General features: G+C 38.4%; 1 protein-coding gene across 3 annotated transcripts in view; it reads left to right on the top strand.

Annotated features, from left to right (window-relative positions):
- The window catches only part of TXNRD1 (thioredoxin reductase 1), a 72,627-nt gene that overhangs the window by 45,806 nt on the left and 12,058 nt on the right, over positions 1-14,763 (top strand). For all 3 annotated transcript variants that reach the window (XM_030856206.3, XM_030856207.3, XM_030856208.3), the window contains exons 9-12: positions 519-595; positions 1,884-2,040; positions 8,457-8,564; positions 11,376-11,471. In XM_030856206.3, the coding sequence (XP_030712066.1) occupies positions 519-595; positions 1,884-2,040; positions 8,457-8,564; positions 11,376-11,471 (438 nt within the window). The remainder of the gene's footprint in view (positions 1-518; positions 596-1,883; positions 2,041-8,456; positions 8,565-11,375; positions 11,472-14,763) is intronic.

The following is a 14,763-nucleotide window of genomic DNA, read 5'->3' as shown; positions in this document are numbered from 1 at the left end:
TAGTTCCAAAACCCTTGGTTCTGTTCCTATTCTAAGACACCTTTATTACTTATGATATTATAATTTGTTTTGGTACAGGGATGGATTCAAATATTCTCCACTATAACTTAAATACTGTTTATCAGATGGCTATTAAAAGGTATCAACATTTAAAAATGAGCTAGAATTTCTCTGCTCCATGTTCTTTCATTTTCCCAGCCCACCACTTTAAAAAAATAACTTATTTCAGTCATAGGCTATGCTGTCTTTGTCGCTATACTTGGCTAGACTTATTAAGGAATTGTTAACTCCCTTTTTCTTAACAAGAAATGGGTGAGGCTTTTTACTATGTCATGTTTAGAAGATTTAATTTAAATGATTTTGATTTGTTTAAACTCTTGCATTATTATCTTAATAGAATATGTCTTTCCAGGTCTGGAAAATGAATCACATCGCCTTAATAAACAGAAAAAAATATGATTGAATAACTCATGCAAAGCCTTTCTATTAACAGTCACTATATATTAATAATTTTTCAGGTATTGCTGGCAATAGGAAGAGATGCTTGCACAAGGGAAATTGGCTTAGAAAACGTGGGGGTAAAATTAAATGAACAGTAAGAAAAAATCTTTATTATGTTTTATTAAGTACTATTTCAGTTATTTATAAGGTCGATTAATACTGGAGTTTTAGATTTTAAAGTTAGTTTTTACCATAGTTGGAGCGTTCCCTTTTTAAGCTTAGAAGACTCTTCTTTCAGTGCCAATCATGATATTTCCTATTTGTCTTTTTTTTTTTTCCTTTTCAAAATCTAAATGAGAGGTACGCTGGCTTGCATTTTGTTTCTTCAATGTATATGTGTACAGAAAAAGATCCAACTTCCCAGTGAATTGCAGGTATATGCTTTGAAAGCTTCATTGAATATGCAGATCTGAACCATGTTCAAAGCTACCAAGTTTTAGGATCACTAGAGTGGTCGCTACATTTCTAGTGACAGCTACGAGTCTGAAAACTTTGATGTTTTATAAGTTAAAATCCCTTTGGACTATACCACTGCACTGGGTAATTGAGACTCTGTTGTCTGCTTACAGGAGTAGCATGGGGTATTTCCCAGTATCACCCTTCTTATATCCAAGTAAAAACAAGTGCTCTGAGAGGCTAGCTGCCTTGGAAATTGAAAATACAGGGTGCCCCCTCTACCCCCTTCCAGGAATAACATTTATACAGAAGAGATTTCTTAATCTTAATGTGAACATTTTTGCTTTATTATTTTCTTTCCCCTTTCGGTTGGAGAGACAAAGGAGTTAGGGAGGTCTGATAAGATTTAGCAGACCAAGTGTTCCACCATTTTAATAACCTACTCACCTGTTTCCAACTGGGGCCAAGGTTTAGATTTTGTATAATGTTAACACTTATTCTGTAATTACTGGACTCCGTGGACTACTGTGCTTAATGTTTTATACACATTCTTATTCAGTCCTCACAGCCCCTTAAGGTAGATGATGGTATTCCTTTTCTTCTCACCAATTATTCCCATTATCATTATTCCCATTTGATAGGTGGGAAAATGAGGCTTAGAGATGTTAAATAGCCCTCCCAACATCACAGAGGTAATAACTAACAGACCTGGTTATCACACTTTAGAATCCTCATTCATTCTTAACCAGTGTGTTCTACTTTTCCCATCCCAGGGTTTCTTACAGTTTTCTTATTCCTCTGATTTTCAGAATAGCTAGAATTTCTAAGCTTTTGGTTCCTCTGAGTTTTGTTGTTGTTTTGGTAATACATGAGAACATTGCCCTCAGTTAGAGCCACAGTTTGGGGCTTCTTTGGGAGAAAGGGGATTTTGATCTACTTACTGAATAGTGGTAATTGATGATGGTTTTAACTGAATGAATTTGCAGGACTGGAAAAATACCTGTCACGGATGAAGAGCAGACCAGCGTGCCTTACATCTATGCCATTGGCGATGTGTTAGAGGGGAAGCTGGAGCTCACCCCAGTGGCAATCCAGGCAGGAAGGTTGCTGGCGCGGAGGCTGTATGGGAGCTCCACTGTCAAGGTGAGTGTTGGGGCTGTCACCACGGACATGCTGTTGTAATGGTACCTCCCGGTGCTCTGTGTAGGGTGGTTGTGAAGTTTTCCAGGTCTTGAATAATTTAGTTGTTTTGATGATGGCATCCTAGATGTGCTTTATTAACTCTATTCCAGACAAGACATTGCTAAGACCACTGTACCTTTGTGATTTATTATGGAAATTGTCACTCTTAGAATCACACTAAGAATAAAATGAGCCTGGTTAATCAAGTTTCAGCACTATTATGTTCCATATTCTCCTAATAGTTGCACTTTACATCAATTTCATTATTACCAATTTGAGTTACAATTTTCTAAATCTTTTTATGGCCCCTGTCTAGGCTGCAAAAGGATTTGGGGATCTAGGTAGTAATGTCAATGTGCAGAGCTATTTAAACCAATATTCAGGCTTTCTTCCCTTGTCCTTTCCAAAAGCAGATCTTCTGCTCTTGGAATGTTGAATATGTAAGTGATTTTAAAAGTCATTGCAGGAAATGGAAACTCTTGGTTGTGTCTCATGGGACTAGATGGCAAGAAAAGAATAAATATGCTCTAATTAGTTTTTTAAGACCTTTTAAAGAACAGTTTTAGGTTCACAGCAAAATTTAGAGGAAGGTATAGAGGTTTCCCTTATATCCCCTACCCATTACCAACGTTCCTTCCCTAACTATTTTTTTAAAAGGATTCTAGAAATATCGATTGTAAAGAATTTAGTCACTACCCATTTTCCTTGTGCATAAGACATCATGGGTTGATTTAGTTGGGTTACAGCGACTGAAACTTCAAAGAATACTGCTAGTAGAATTTGTGACAAGCATTTTGAATGTACCTGGGGTTGGTTTGGATTGTAGCATGATAAAATCTTATGTTTTGAGGATAACAGGATTGAGGTTAAAAAGGGTTTTTAATCCAGGGTTGTCTGATCATCCAGGGAATAGTAGTTGGTTCATATCACTGTTTTTTTGTGTGTGTGTGGTACGCGGGCCTCTCACCGCTGCGGCCTCCTGCCGCTGAGCACAGACTCCGGACGCACAGGCCCAGCGGCCACGGCTCACGGTCCCAGCCGCTCCATGGCACGTGGGATCCTCCCGGACCGGGGCATGAACCCGCGCCCCCCGCATCGGCAGGCGGACCCTCAACCCCTGTGCCACCAGGGAAGCCCCCATATCACTATTTGAAATAAACTTATCTACCTCTTTAACTGTTGGAGTTTTTGAGTAATGGTAAACCAAGAAAGGGGTATTAAGAAATAAAATGTGAGGTGCATTTGTTTTTGACCTTGAGTCCTTGTGATTTCCTAAAATGGAAGGAGATTTTTTTTATGCCAATAATAACCAGAGAGCAAATATACAAAAATTTGGTACTAAATAAATTTAAAATTATTGTAGCACAAAATTCCTTAAAAAAAAGAATAGTGAATCCACTTACTTTGGACATATTCTTCTGTGTGTGAGAATAGTACTGTATTCTAGCATCTGCCAGGTAGAGCAAATTCTTAAAGTGCCTTAAGCTTTTATCAGCATCAGAATTTAATGTAAATTGAAATTAAAGGACTCTTTTTTTGTTGTTTGTTCTTTTTCCCCTGTTTTTAGTCTAACTAATATGACAAGTGCTTTACCGAACAGGAAAATAAACAGGTGGTGCTAAGTCCCTGAGTTTGAAATCTCACCAGTCTGTCCTTCAAATACAGTAAACAAAGCTGAAATGCTAATAGATATCTAGGTTAATTGTATTTGGGGAAATTACACGGTTTTGTTTTGTTTTTAAAGAACTGCATAATCCTTTTAATTTTGCCCAGTATGTATTAATAGAACATTCCCACATATCTGAGAACGTCAGAGGATCCACATCTGCCTTCCTTACTTTTTTTTTGGCGTTATGCAGGCCTCCCACTGCCGTGGCCTCTCCCGCCGCGGAGCACAGGCTCCGGACGCGCAGGCCCAGCGGCGATGGCTCACGGGCCCAGCCGCTCCGCGGCATGTGGGATCCTCCTGGTCCAGGGCACGGACCCGCATCCCCTGCATCGGCAGGCGGACTCTCAACCACTGCGCCACCAGGGAAGCCCCCTTCCTTCCTTTTAAAGGAGCAGCTCTCCGTTGAAAAATTCAGCTTAACATAAACACCTGCCTAAATTAAATCTGTTATGGGATTTTAAGAGAACCCAAATTGAATCATAGGTGTTTGTGCCTTTCCTCAAAATTGATAACATATTCATTGCTTCATAAGAGTGTTGGGAGGAAAGGGGACAGAGAGCAGCTATGTTTGACGTGCTTGGCACTGTGCTAATAAGTGCTGTATACACATACCTCATTCCACCTTAGGGCAGCTGTGGAAAATGATGACATCTTACAAGAAATTAGGTAATTGTCCAAGGTCACAGTGCTTGGAGGTAGCCAAGGCATAAATCCAGTCCACATCTGATTGCCTAAGAGATAAGGAAGATTTGGGAAGTATGGATTATAAAATGTGCTGAGGATAGAGCAGATGTCTCAAGACTTAAAGAATCCACCACCAAGTACAGAGGTGCTTCTACTAAATAAAATGAAGTGGAAAATATATTGGAAAAATTTAAATGAATCTTTTTTAACAAGATGATTAAAGTCATTTTCAAAGCTGCTAAAAATATTTGCCACTAAATATTCTGTTATTTTGGGAACATACATAAATGAAGGAATGAAAAAAATGTTTTTATCATTTCAAAAACAGAACAGATCATAAAGCTGAGTCAGCCTGTAGATGATGGACATTCCACTAAACTCTTTAAAAAGCCAGATGATAAGGCACACGTACCAGCTTTAGAACCCAGTGTGATGGGCACTCCAGCTGTCATCTCCAAGGACCAGTAGTTATCTCTTGGATCGTTTTAGAATTGCTCTCAAACACTTGAAATACTTTTATTTTCACAAATAGCAAATGTTAGCATCTTTGTTTTGTTTTGTTTTGTTTTTTGTGGTGCGCAGGCCTCTCACTGCTGTTGCCTCTCCCGTTGCGGAGCACAGGCCCCGCGGCCATGGCTCACGGGCCTAGCCGCTCCGTGGCATGTGGGATCTTCCCGAACCGGGGCACGAACCCGTGTCCCCTACATCGGCAGGTGGACTCTCAACCACTGCGCCACCAGGGAAGCCCTAGCATCTTTATTATTACTTAAAGTGGTTCTTTGTAAATTAGTTCAATTTTACAGTAAATGTAAAACTATTTTATGTGGAAACTACAGAGAAACCACGGTACACATATCTGCAACTTGAGGATGGGTTGTGTTCTAGAAGCTTATTACGTTGTTTATTGTGAAAACTGCAAAGTATTTTATCCAAATAAAGTATTAAAAACAAGGATTACATTTCTCAGGCTAGGCCACAATAGTCTATTTAAGCCAATTGGAAACTGAATTTTGAGACCAAGGAGAAAAAATGTCTTTTATGTGGATCCAGATTTCCGTCTGATATACCATTTTCTGCCTGAAGAACTTCCTTTAACAGTTGTTTAGTGCATGTCTGCTCAAGGGGAATTCCTTGGCTTTTTTATTTTTAAGTTTATTTTGCCTTCATTTTTTTGAAGATATTTTTGCTGAATGTAGAATTCTAGATTTACAGTGTTTATTTAAGTATTTGCCCCTTGTCTTCTGGTTGCATAGATTCTAAAGAGAATATGCCATCATTTTTATCTTTGTTCCTCTTAAGATTTTCTTTTTAATCACTGTTTTTTAGCATTTTGATCATTGCATGTTTCGGCATTCTGCTGGTGGTATGTAGAGATTTGGGGTTTATCTGTTCATAGTTTTCATCAAATTTGGAAATTTTTTAGCCATTCAATTTTTCTGCTTTCCCCCTCGTTTTTCCCCCTCAGCCTCACATTAATGAATGTTGGTTCCCTCAGTGGGTCTCTAATGCTCTGTTCATGTTTTCTCTCCCTGTTTCTGTGCTTTATTTTTTTAGAGAGCCTATTGCAATGTCTTCAAGTCCACTGATCTTTTCTTTTGCACTGTCTTGGGATATAAATCCCATTCTGTGTAGTTTGCACTTCAAGCAGTTTCTTTCATCTCTACGAGTTTTACTTATTTAAAATATATTTTCCTTTTCTCTCCTCAGCGGATTCCTATTTTTCTCTAGTTTCTTGAGTCTACAGAACACATTTATAATAGCTCCTTTTTAAAAAAAAAACCAAAAATATTTATTTATTTAATCTTTGTCTGTGTTGGGTCCCCGCCGCTGTGCGCAGGCTCCCTCTAGTGCATCGAGCAGGGGCTACTCTTCGTTGCGGTGCGCGGGCGTCTCATTGCGGTGGCTTCTCTTGTTGCGGAGCTCACAGCCTTCAGTAATTACGGGCTTCAGTAATTCCAGCACGCGTGCTCGGTAGTCGTGGCTCGCGGACTCTAGAGTGCAGGCTCAGTAGCTGTGGCGCAGAGGCTCAGCTGCTCCATGGCATGTGGGATCCTTCCGGACCAGGGATCAAACCCGTGTCCCCTGAATTGGCAGGCAGACTCCCAACCACCACACCACCAGGGAAGTCCTTGTAATAGCTCTTTTAATGTCCTCTGCTAATCCCCTTCTCTCTTTTGCAGTGTCTGTTTCTGTTGATTGATTTTCCTCTTGGTATTAGTTTGTGTGTTCTTGCTCATTTGCATGTTGTGTTACTTTGGATGGATGCAGACTTTGTGCATTTTACACTGTTGGGGGCTGGGTTTTGTTGAATTCCTTTATATAGTGTTGGACTTTGTTCTGGTGGCCCGTTATGTTACAGGGGATTAATTTTATCCTCGTGTAGCTTGCTTTTCAGCTTTTTTAAGGTTTGTCAACAGCAGCCTTTCATTTAGGCCCAATTTAGTTCCACTACTCAATTGTTCCCCTTTCAAGGACTCTGCCCCCGTTCCTCTTACTACGAACTCTTTCTCTACTCTGGCCTGTGGGAACAGAAACTGATTCCCGTCCTGTAAGAGCTCTGGTCATTTGGGGGCTCACTGATTTCCAGTGGTTCTTTCCTCACCCTTGAGTGCTTTCCTCTGGCATCCATTTACAGATCAGTCCTCAGCCCAAATCTCAGGAGGCCCTCTCTGCAGATCTTAAGTTCTCCTTGTGCAGCTCTACCCACTTTGGTGTTCTGCCCTGCGGCTTCGGGCCACATTGGCTTCCCTGAACTGGGATCTCTGTCTCCATAACTCAGGAAGACCCTGCACTCTGTTCCCTCTCTTTGCACCAAGCCCTGGAAACTGCTCTGGGCAGGAGGCTAGAGCAATCGCTGGTCTCACCTCATTTGTTTCCCTTCTCACAGGGACCACAGTGCCGCACACACCCTACCATCAGTGTCTTAAAAAGTATTGCATATTTGTCCCGTTTTTTAGTTGTTTAAAACAGGAAGTAAACCTGGTCCATTATGGCTGTAAGTGGATGTCTGCCTTTACTTTTGAATCGGAATTCCAAGGGTTTGTGCTCTTTTTAGAGAAAAAAGAGTATATATGCTATTTCTAGAGGGAGGCACATTTTAAAAATCTCACCCTATGGTGTTAGAGAGGGAGAATTGTATTTTTCATATTTTAAGCGCTTACCTTAAATTTAGGCTTTACCTCTATGTCCAAATGTGACTGGGTAGGTTTTTACCAAATAGCACTGGCAAACATATTTGGCACTTACATAATTACATTTTTCACAATTCACATCAGCATATCAAAGGCTCTGAGGAATCTGATAGTTGAGAAACCTGTTTATTTGCTAATTACAGCATTTTACAAACTTGTTTCACTTCAGAACCCTTCCGACATCTACGCCTATTAAAATGTGCTTTGGAAATACTGTCATAATCATGAACTTTTTTGTTGCTGTGGCCTTCATTACCATTTTAATGGCTGCATAAGTTTGCATTGGAAATATGTACTACAGAATCACTTCCTTATTTGCATTTTAAAACCGCTCCAATATTGCCACTGTTGATAAGAACTGCGGCATTGCTCAATTAATGCATGTGGCTTTTGCTATGTATTAAATTATTATTATAGATTTCTAAAAGTGGTGTTATTGGGCCAAAAATTATTAAATGTTCTTATGGCTCTTGATTTGTATTGCCTGATTGATTTTCCAATAAAGTCTGTTAACTTCTGCCACTGATAATAGGAGACTTTAAGCATTGGGTGCACTGGTGGTGTTTTTGGCTGCTTTATTTAAGGGAGAGAAAAGATGTCCTTGTAATATCTGTTGGTAGATGGGTGGAGAGGCCACGCAAATTGTTTATTCATGACTAGTATTAATGGACTTTAAACCGCTGCTGAAATTTTATCATATCAGTTAATGGTTCTCAGCATAGTAGGTTTTTATTAGTCTGTTTTCCTCTCCTAAATTTGAACCTTTTTGAAGTATATGCTCTTTTGAGTTATAATTCCTTCTGTCATAACTCTTTTCCTCCATTTTGAAACAGTGTGACTATGAAAATGTTCCAACGACCGTTTTCACTCCTTTGGAATATGGTGCTTGTGGTCTTTCTGAAGAGAAAGCTGTGGAGAAATTTGGGGAAGAAAATATTGAGGTAAGTTCTACTCTTTACTACTACTTTTCCCCCAAAAATTTAAAATAATTTTCAGCATACAGAGAAATTGAAAAATAGCCCAAAGAATTTCTGTATACCCATTATCCAGATTCATGTATTATTAACATTTTGCCCATTTGTTTTATACTTTGCATGTTCCCTTCCTCTTTCTTTGTGCATCTGTGTGTATTTCTTTTTCCTGAACCATTTGAGAGTAAGTTGAATGCCCCTTTACCCCTAAATACTTGAATGTGTATTTCCTTGAACAAGGACATTTTCCTGTATAACCACACAGTGGTTACTATTTTTTAGACAATGTGATGTTGATACAATACTTTTATCTGACCTGCCTTCCATTTATCAGTTTTATCAGTTGACCCAGTAATACTTAGTTCTACTTTTCAAAACCACTTTTACTGGTTTCTTTTTATTATTTATATGGTTAAAAATACAAGGAAGGAAACTAAAAAGTACCTACATTTCTACTGTCTTATTAACTTTTTTTTTCTACCATTACCCTCTAATTTATACTAACTTTGCCAGTCACCTTTTATCCTGTATATAGTCAAGGAAAATGCACATGAAATAACCACTTTTATATATACGAATAATGCTGCACATAGGGTCTGCTGTTTTAAATCACTTGGGAAAAAAGTTTCCAGTAAAACCTTCTAAAAGACCAGATTCGTGAATCAGAGTAAATTTTGTAATATAAAAGTCTATTTTAAATTTCTTAATCTTTTCTTTATTATATGCTTCAGTAGTAGCATGTAATATCAGTCTATCAGTAACACATTATTTTCATATTTCTTGATGAATTGGTAGATTGGGATTGACATATTACACTAATATGTATTAAATGAATAATAAGAACCTGCTGTATAAAAAAATAAAATAAATAAAATTCAAAAATCAAAAAACATAAATAAAATATTAGCCTAAAGCCAACATGCTTTGGAAGGCAATCCTTCTTCTTATCTTTTTTTTTTTTTTTTTTTAAATAAAATCACAGGTTGCATTCTAAAATTAGGAAAGTTAGTTTTTGGATTGAAAAATAATAAAATGATATAATTTGTTGTTATGTTCATCTTTTCCACTAGGAATGCTAAACATGAGTTGACTGTATTAAATAGGAGCTTTCTACATTTTTTTTTTTTTTTTTTGCGATACGCGGGCCTCTCACTGTTGTGGCCTCTCCCGTTGCGGAGCACAGGCTCCGGACGCGCAGGCTCACGGGCCCAGCCGCTCCGCGGCCTGTGGGATCCTCCCGGACCGGGGCACAAACCCGTGTCCCCTGCATCGGCGGGTGGACTCTCAACCACTGTGCCACCAGGGAAGCCCAACACTTCTTTTCTGATTGTAAAAAATAATATATTCTCAAAAAAAAAAAAAAAAAATATATATATATATATATCCTCATAGGAAATTTGAAAAATTAGGAAAATATAAAAACAAATTTTAATTCATGAAAAGATAACTGCTATTAATGCTTTTGCATATGCTAATCTCTAAGTATTTATATGTTATATATATATTGTGTGTATATATAATTTTGTGTAGGTATATACATTTTAGTTAAAGCGTGATTAAGTTATGTGCAGTTTTCTGTCATACTTTGCAGTTAACGTTAGGTCACAAGCCATTTCCCTCTAAAAACACCGCTTTTAAAAATGACTTGTGCAATATTTCCTTTTAGGGGTGCTGTATGGTAATTTGGTAAGCCTTTCTTTTATTAGATTATTTACAGTTTTTCACTGTTATAAATAGAATTGTGAACATCTTTGCTACTCATTGTCTCTTTCTCTGATTTTTTGCTGAGGATAGATTGCTATCAGAAGGTATTTAACTTTTAAGGTTCTTAATGTATATATTCTGTGTTTCTTCACAGATAATCTTTGGAATTCGTTTTATTAGAATTTGGATTTTTTATTATAAAAACAATGCATTTGAGTTGAAATCTTGAAAACTGCAAGGGAAATAGTAAACAGTTACTCATAGGCTTATGTTTACAACGCAGCAGTTGTTAGCCTTTGGGGGTAATTGCTTTAACCAATTCTTTCTCGGTGTAATGGTTGCAGTACTATGATACTACACATTCAATATTGTAACACACATTAAAAAAAATCACATCATATTACAAGATAAAAGAATGTTATATAATGTTTACATAATCAGTATGTTTTTAAAAGGTCCTGCCAACCATATATGTTTTGAATTGAGGCTAGCAGTTGGAGGAGAAAAAAATCCCTTTAGTCATCCAAGACTTAAGTTTATGAAATGTCAGTAAGGATGTCTGTTTGTCCTTCTATGTACCATCTTCCCTCCCTCCTTCCTTCTCTCCTTCAGTACTTTTGGTGAATAATTTCAGAGGAGAAAATTTTTGGAAATATTAAGTCAGAGAACTAGATAATTGCTATAATTGTTCCTGGCACCTTACTTGTTTCTTGCCCAAAGTTGTCATTCCTGTGAGGTAGCTAGATGGTGTTTTTTTGTTTTGTTTTTTTTCTAATGCAAGACAGCAAGTAATTACATGGCTTCTTTCTCTCATTTGTTTGCTCTTGTTACATAAGGTCTATTCGTTGGAGGTTGAAATGTAATTAAGGGATGAGCTTATAGCAAAAGGGCTTGTCACCTATGAGTTTAAAGTTATTTACCTTCTGACCAGGTTCCTATGTATCCATGAATTTTACTGTTTAATGAAAGTCTAATTACTAAACATTAAAGAGCCTCCACCGTCTTCACACCACAACTCATGTTTGACAGACATACTTCTTAAGATGATGGGTCTAAATTGTGCTTCCCTCTTCTTAGGTTTACCATAGTCACTTTTGGCCATTGGAATGGACGATTCCATCAAGAGATAACAACAAATGTTATGCAAAAATAGTCTGCAATATCAAAGACAGTGTAAGTGCTAATCTTATTTACACCTTTCTACTAATTTTTCACATGGTACATACATTGCATTCCTTTAGCGTTCAACCTGTAGGTCTCCTGTTGGGATGTTATCCCAGGGAGAGGCCCATGATGACACTGCTTGACTCACGTCTGCAGTGGATGTAGTGGGCAGGCAGTCAGAACTTTCTGGAGGAAGGAACCAGAGGGACAACTTGAGAACTGCTTGTGTTTATTAGAGGGGACCAACGAAGCTGTCAACTGTCTACAAATAATGACAAAACAAAAAAGAACAGTAATAACCCAAGTTTGTATCCTATCTGTCACCATTCAAAGATATTACATAATTATTGACTATATTCCCCACATTGTACATTTCATACCGGTGACTGATTTATTTTGTAACTGGAAGTTTGTACCTCCTGATATCCCTTCACCTATGTGGATTGAATCTTTATGAGAATTGGTATTTTTAACTTAACTGAGATCTTACTTTTTAAAAAAGTGTCCCCAGTAAAACTATAAACAATGCTAAAGAATCCATATGTTAAAAGGCTAATAAACTCATTTTCTTATCTTGGGATTTGAGTATAATTAACTGATATATCCTGTTTAGAAACTACCACTGTACACAGTAGCACAGTTGCAGATTGCTTTTTGCAGAACCCAAGGTTCTAGGAAAACCTGGATCCTCTACAAAAAAGGTCATCATAGATGCATTTAAAAACTGGACATACTATGATAACCTCTAACAAGCTATACAGAGTAGAAATAGAGGACAATTTCATGTAGAGTTTTATCTTTTTAGACGTAAGTTTTAATAACGTCATTTGTATGAGTATACATTAGATACCATGCTACTGTAGAAGAGAAAGGAGAAAAGGAGAAAATGTCAGACGTTCTCATTGGCAGCCTTATGTCTAGCAAGAGATACTTCATTTGCACAAGGCAATCAATGAAACCTCAAAAGTTTCACACTGAGCAAGTCTTTAATTTTAACTGTATCCAGTTGTTTTGTCCTTGTTTTTTTTGAACTGCCGTGTCATTTGTTCAAATCGAGTTTTTTTTTTTTTGGCAGTACGCGGGCCTCTCACTGTTGTGGCCTCTCCCGTTGTGGAGCACAGGCTCCGGACGCGCAGGCTCAGCAGCCATGGCTCACGGGCCCAGCCGCTCCGCGGCATGTGGGATCTTCCCGGACCGGGGCACGAACCCGTGTCCCCTGCATCGGCAGGCGGACTCTCAACCACTGCGCCACCAGGGAAGCCTGGCATTTTTTATATAATATGAAAAATAATTTTCATTACCGGTAAACTCACCTTAATTAAAATGACTGAGGCGATAAATAGGATGACAGTGTTGTCAATTATTTTCATTAAAAAAGATAGTATTAGGGCTTCCCTGGTGGCGCAGTGGTTGAGAGTCCACCTGCCGATGCAGGGGACGCAGGTTCGTGCCCCGGTCCGGGAAGATCCCACATGCCGCGGAGCGGCTGGGCCCGTGAGCCATGGCCGCTGGGCCTGTGCGTCCGGAACCTGTGCTCCGCGACGGGAGAGGCCACAACAGTGAGAGGCCCGCGTACTGCAAAAAAAAAAATACAAAAAAAAGATAGTATTAGAAGAGACGAATACTTGTCATTGCTCTTTTGTCATGAGCCGTCTCATACAAAAGCTTGCTTCTGGAACTTGACCATCCTTGGGGCTTGCTTTATTCATTTTGAGTCGGTCACTTCACAGTGTCTAGATGTGCTTGGTTTTAGATAATACTTGCTTACCAGGCTTTTATGCTTTTTGTGTGCTATTCTTTTTTTACACGAAATACTTAAAATTTACAGAAAGGGTTGGGAGAATGTACCTACCATCCAGACTCAAATGAATATTAACATTTTGGTGTATTTGCTTCAGAGCTTTTCTCTTATCAGAGATAAACCATCACAGAGGCAGTTTATAATAGCCTATATGTAATTGAACACTTGAAATGTGCCAGAGACTACTTAATGGTCCACATGTACGAACTTATTTAATCCTTACATAACCTTATGAGGTATGTGCTATTGTTATCCCCATTCATAGACGAGGAAACTGAAGCGTGGAAGTTAAATAGTTGTGCCAGGGTACTTACTAGTTAATGGCAGAGCTGGAATTCAGTCCCAGGCAACGTAGAATCTGTGCTGTTAACCACTAGCTGGTGCCGGTGCTGTCTTTCGTATTCTTTCTTGATCCTCTACCCCTCATTCCTTCCCTACTCCAGAGGCAGCACTGTCCTCAAGTTGGACTCTCTCACCTGTTCATATTCGTATACGTTTGCTGCCTATTACTTACCATAAATGTCATACAGTGTGGTTTAAAGAAGAGTGGTATCCTCAGCTAAATAGAAGACTGCACTTTTTTGTTTTTGAATCTCAGTTTGAGATTTATCCATATTATTACATGTAAATCTAGCATATTTTAAGAGCCTAGTATATTTTGTGTTTTATTTATCCATATACACAACCCCTGACTGTCAGGATGAATAATGTAAGAGTCTAACATGGAATGTATCACGTACAGAATGCCTTTCCTGATTGTTTCCAGGGAGCATGGCACCTTAGGTCAGGCTCTGCACCTCACCACCCGAGCTACCTGGTCTGTTGTGAGGGTGCTGGACTGGATGCACTTCCCCCGAGCTGGCTCGGAAAGTCTGTGCAGTAGAACGCAACAGGCTTCCCTGCTCTTGGCAGAGGTAGCCTGAGGTTGGGATTTAGAATTTATCCAAAATAATTCCCACACAGGTATTTCAGAGTTGCCAAATATTTTTTTTTCTTGCTTTCACTCATAGAGATTGACAAATATCATATGATATTGCTTTATGTGGAAGCTAAAAAAAAAGGTACAAATGAACTTTTTTACAGAACAGAAATAGAGTCACAGATGTAGAAAACAAACTTGTGGTTCAGGGGGTAAGGGGGGGGATAAAGTGGGAGATTGGGATTGACATATACACGCTACTATATGTAAAATAGATAACTAATAAGGACCTACTTTATAGCACAGGGAACTCTACTCAGTACTCTGTAATGGCCTATATGGGAAAAGAATCTAGAAAAGTACGTATATGCATAACTGATTCACTTTGCTGTACACTTGAAACTAATATAACATTGTAAACTACTATACTCCAATAAGAAATTTTTTTAAAAGTGTTTTCACATTGGAAGGATCTTAAGTCTGTGCTATCTACCCCCAAAACTTTAGTGTAAATGATTTTTTAATTTGAATGGTTGCTCTTCAATGTTTCAGCTACCACAGGTCGTTTATCTGGAGCTTTG

Source organism: Globicephala melas, chromosome 10, assembly GCF_963455315.2.
Source record: "Globicephala melas chromosome 10, mGloMel1.2, whole genome shotgun sequence".
NCBI classification, from domain to species: domain Eukaryota; kingdom Metazoa; phylum Chordata; class Mammalia; order Artiodactyla; family Delphinidae; genus Globicephala; species Globicephala melas.
Note: the sequence above shows the minus strand (reverse complement) of the source record. Positions and strands in the feature narration are given on the sequence as shown.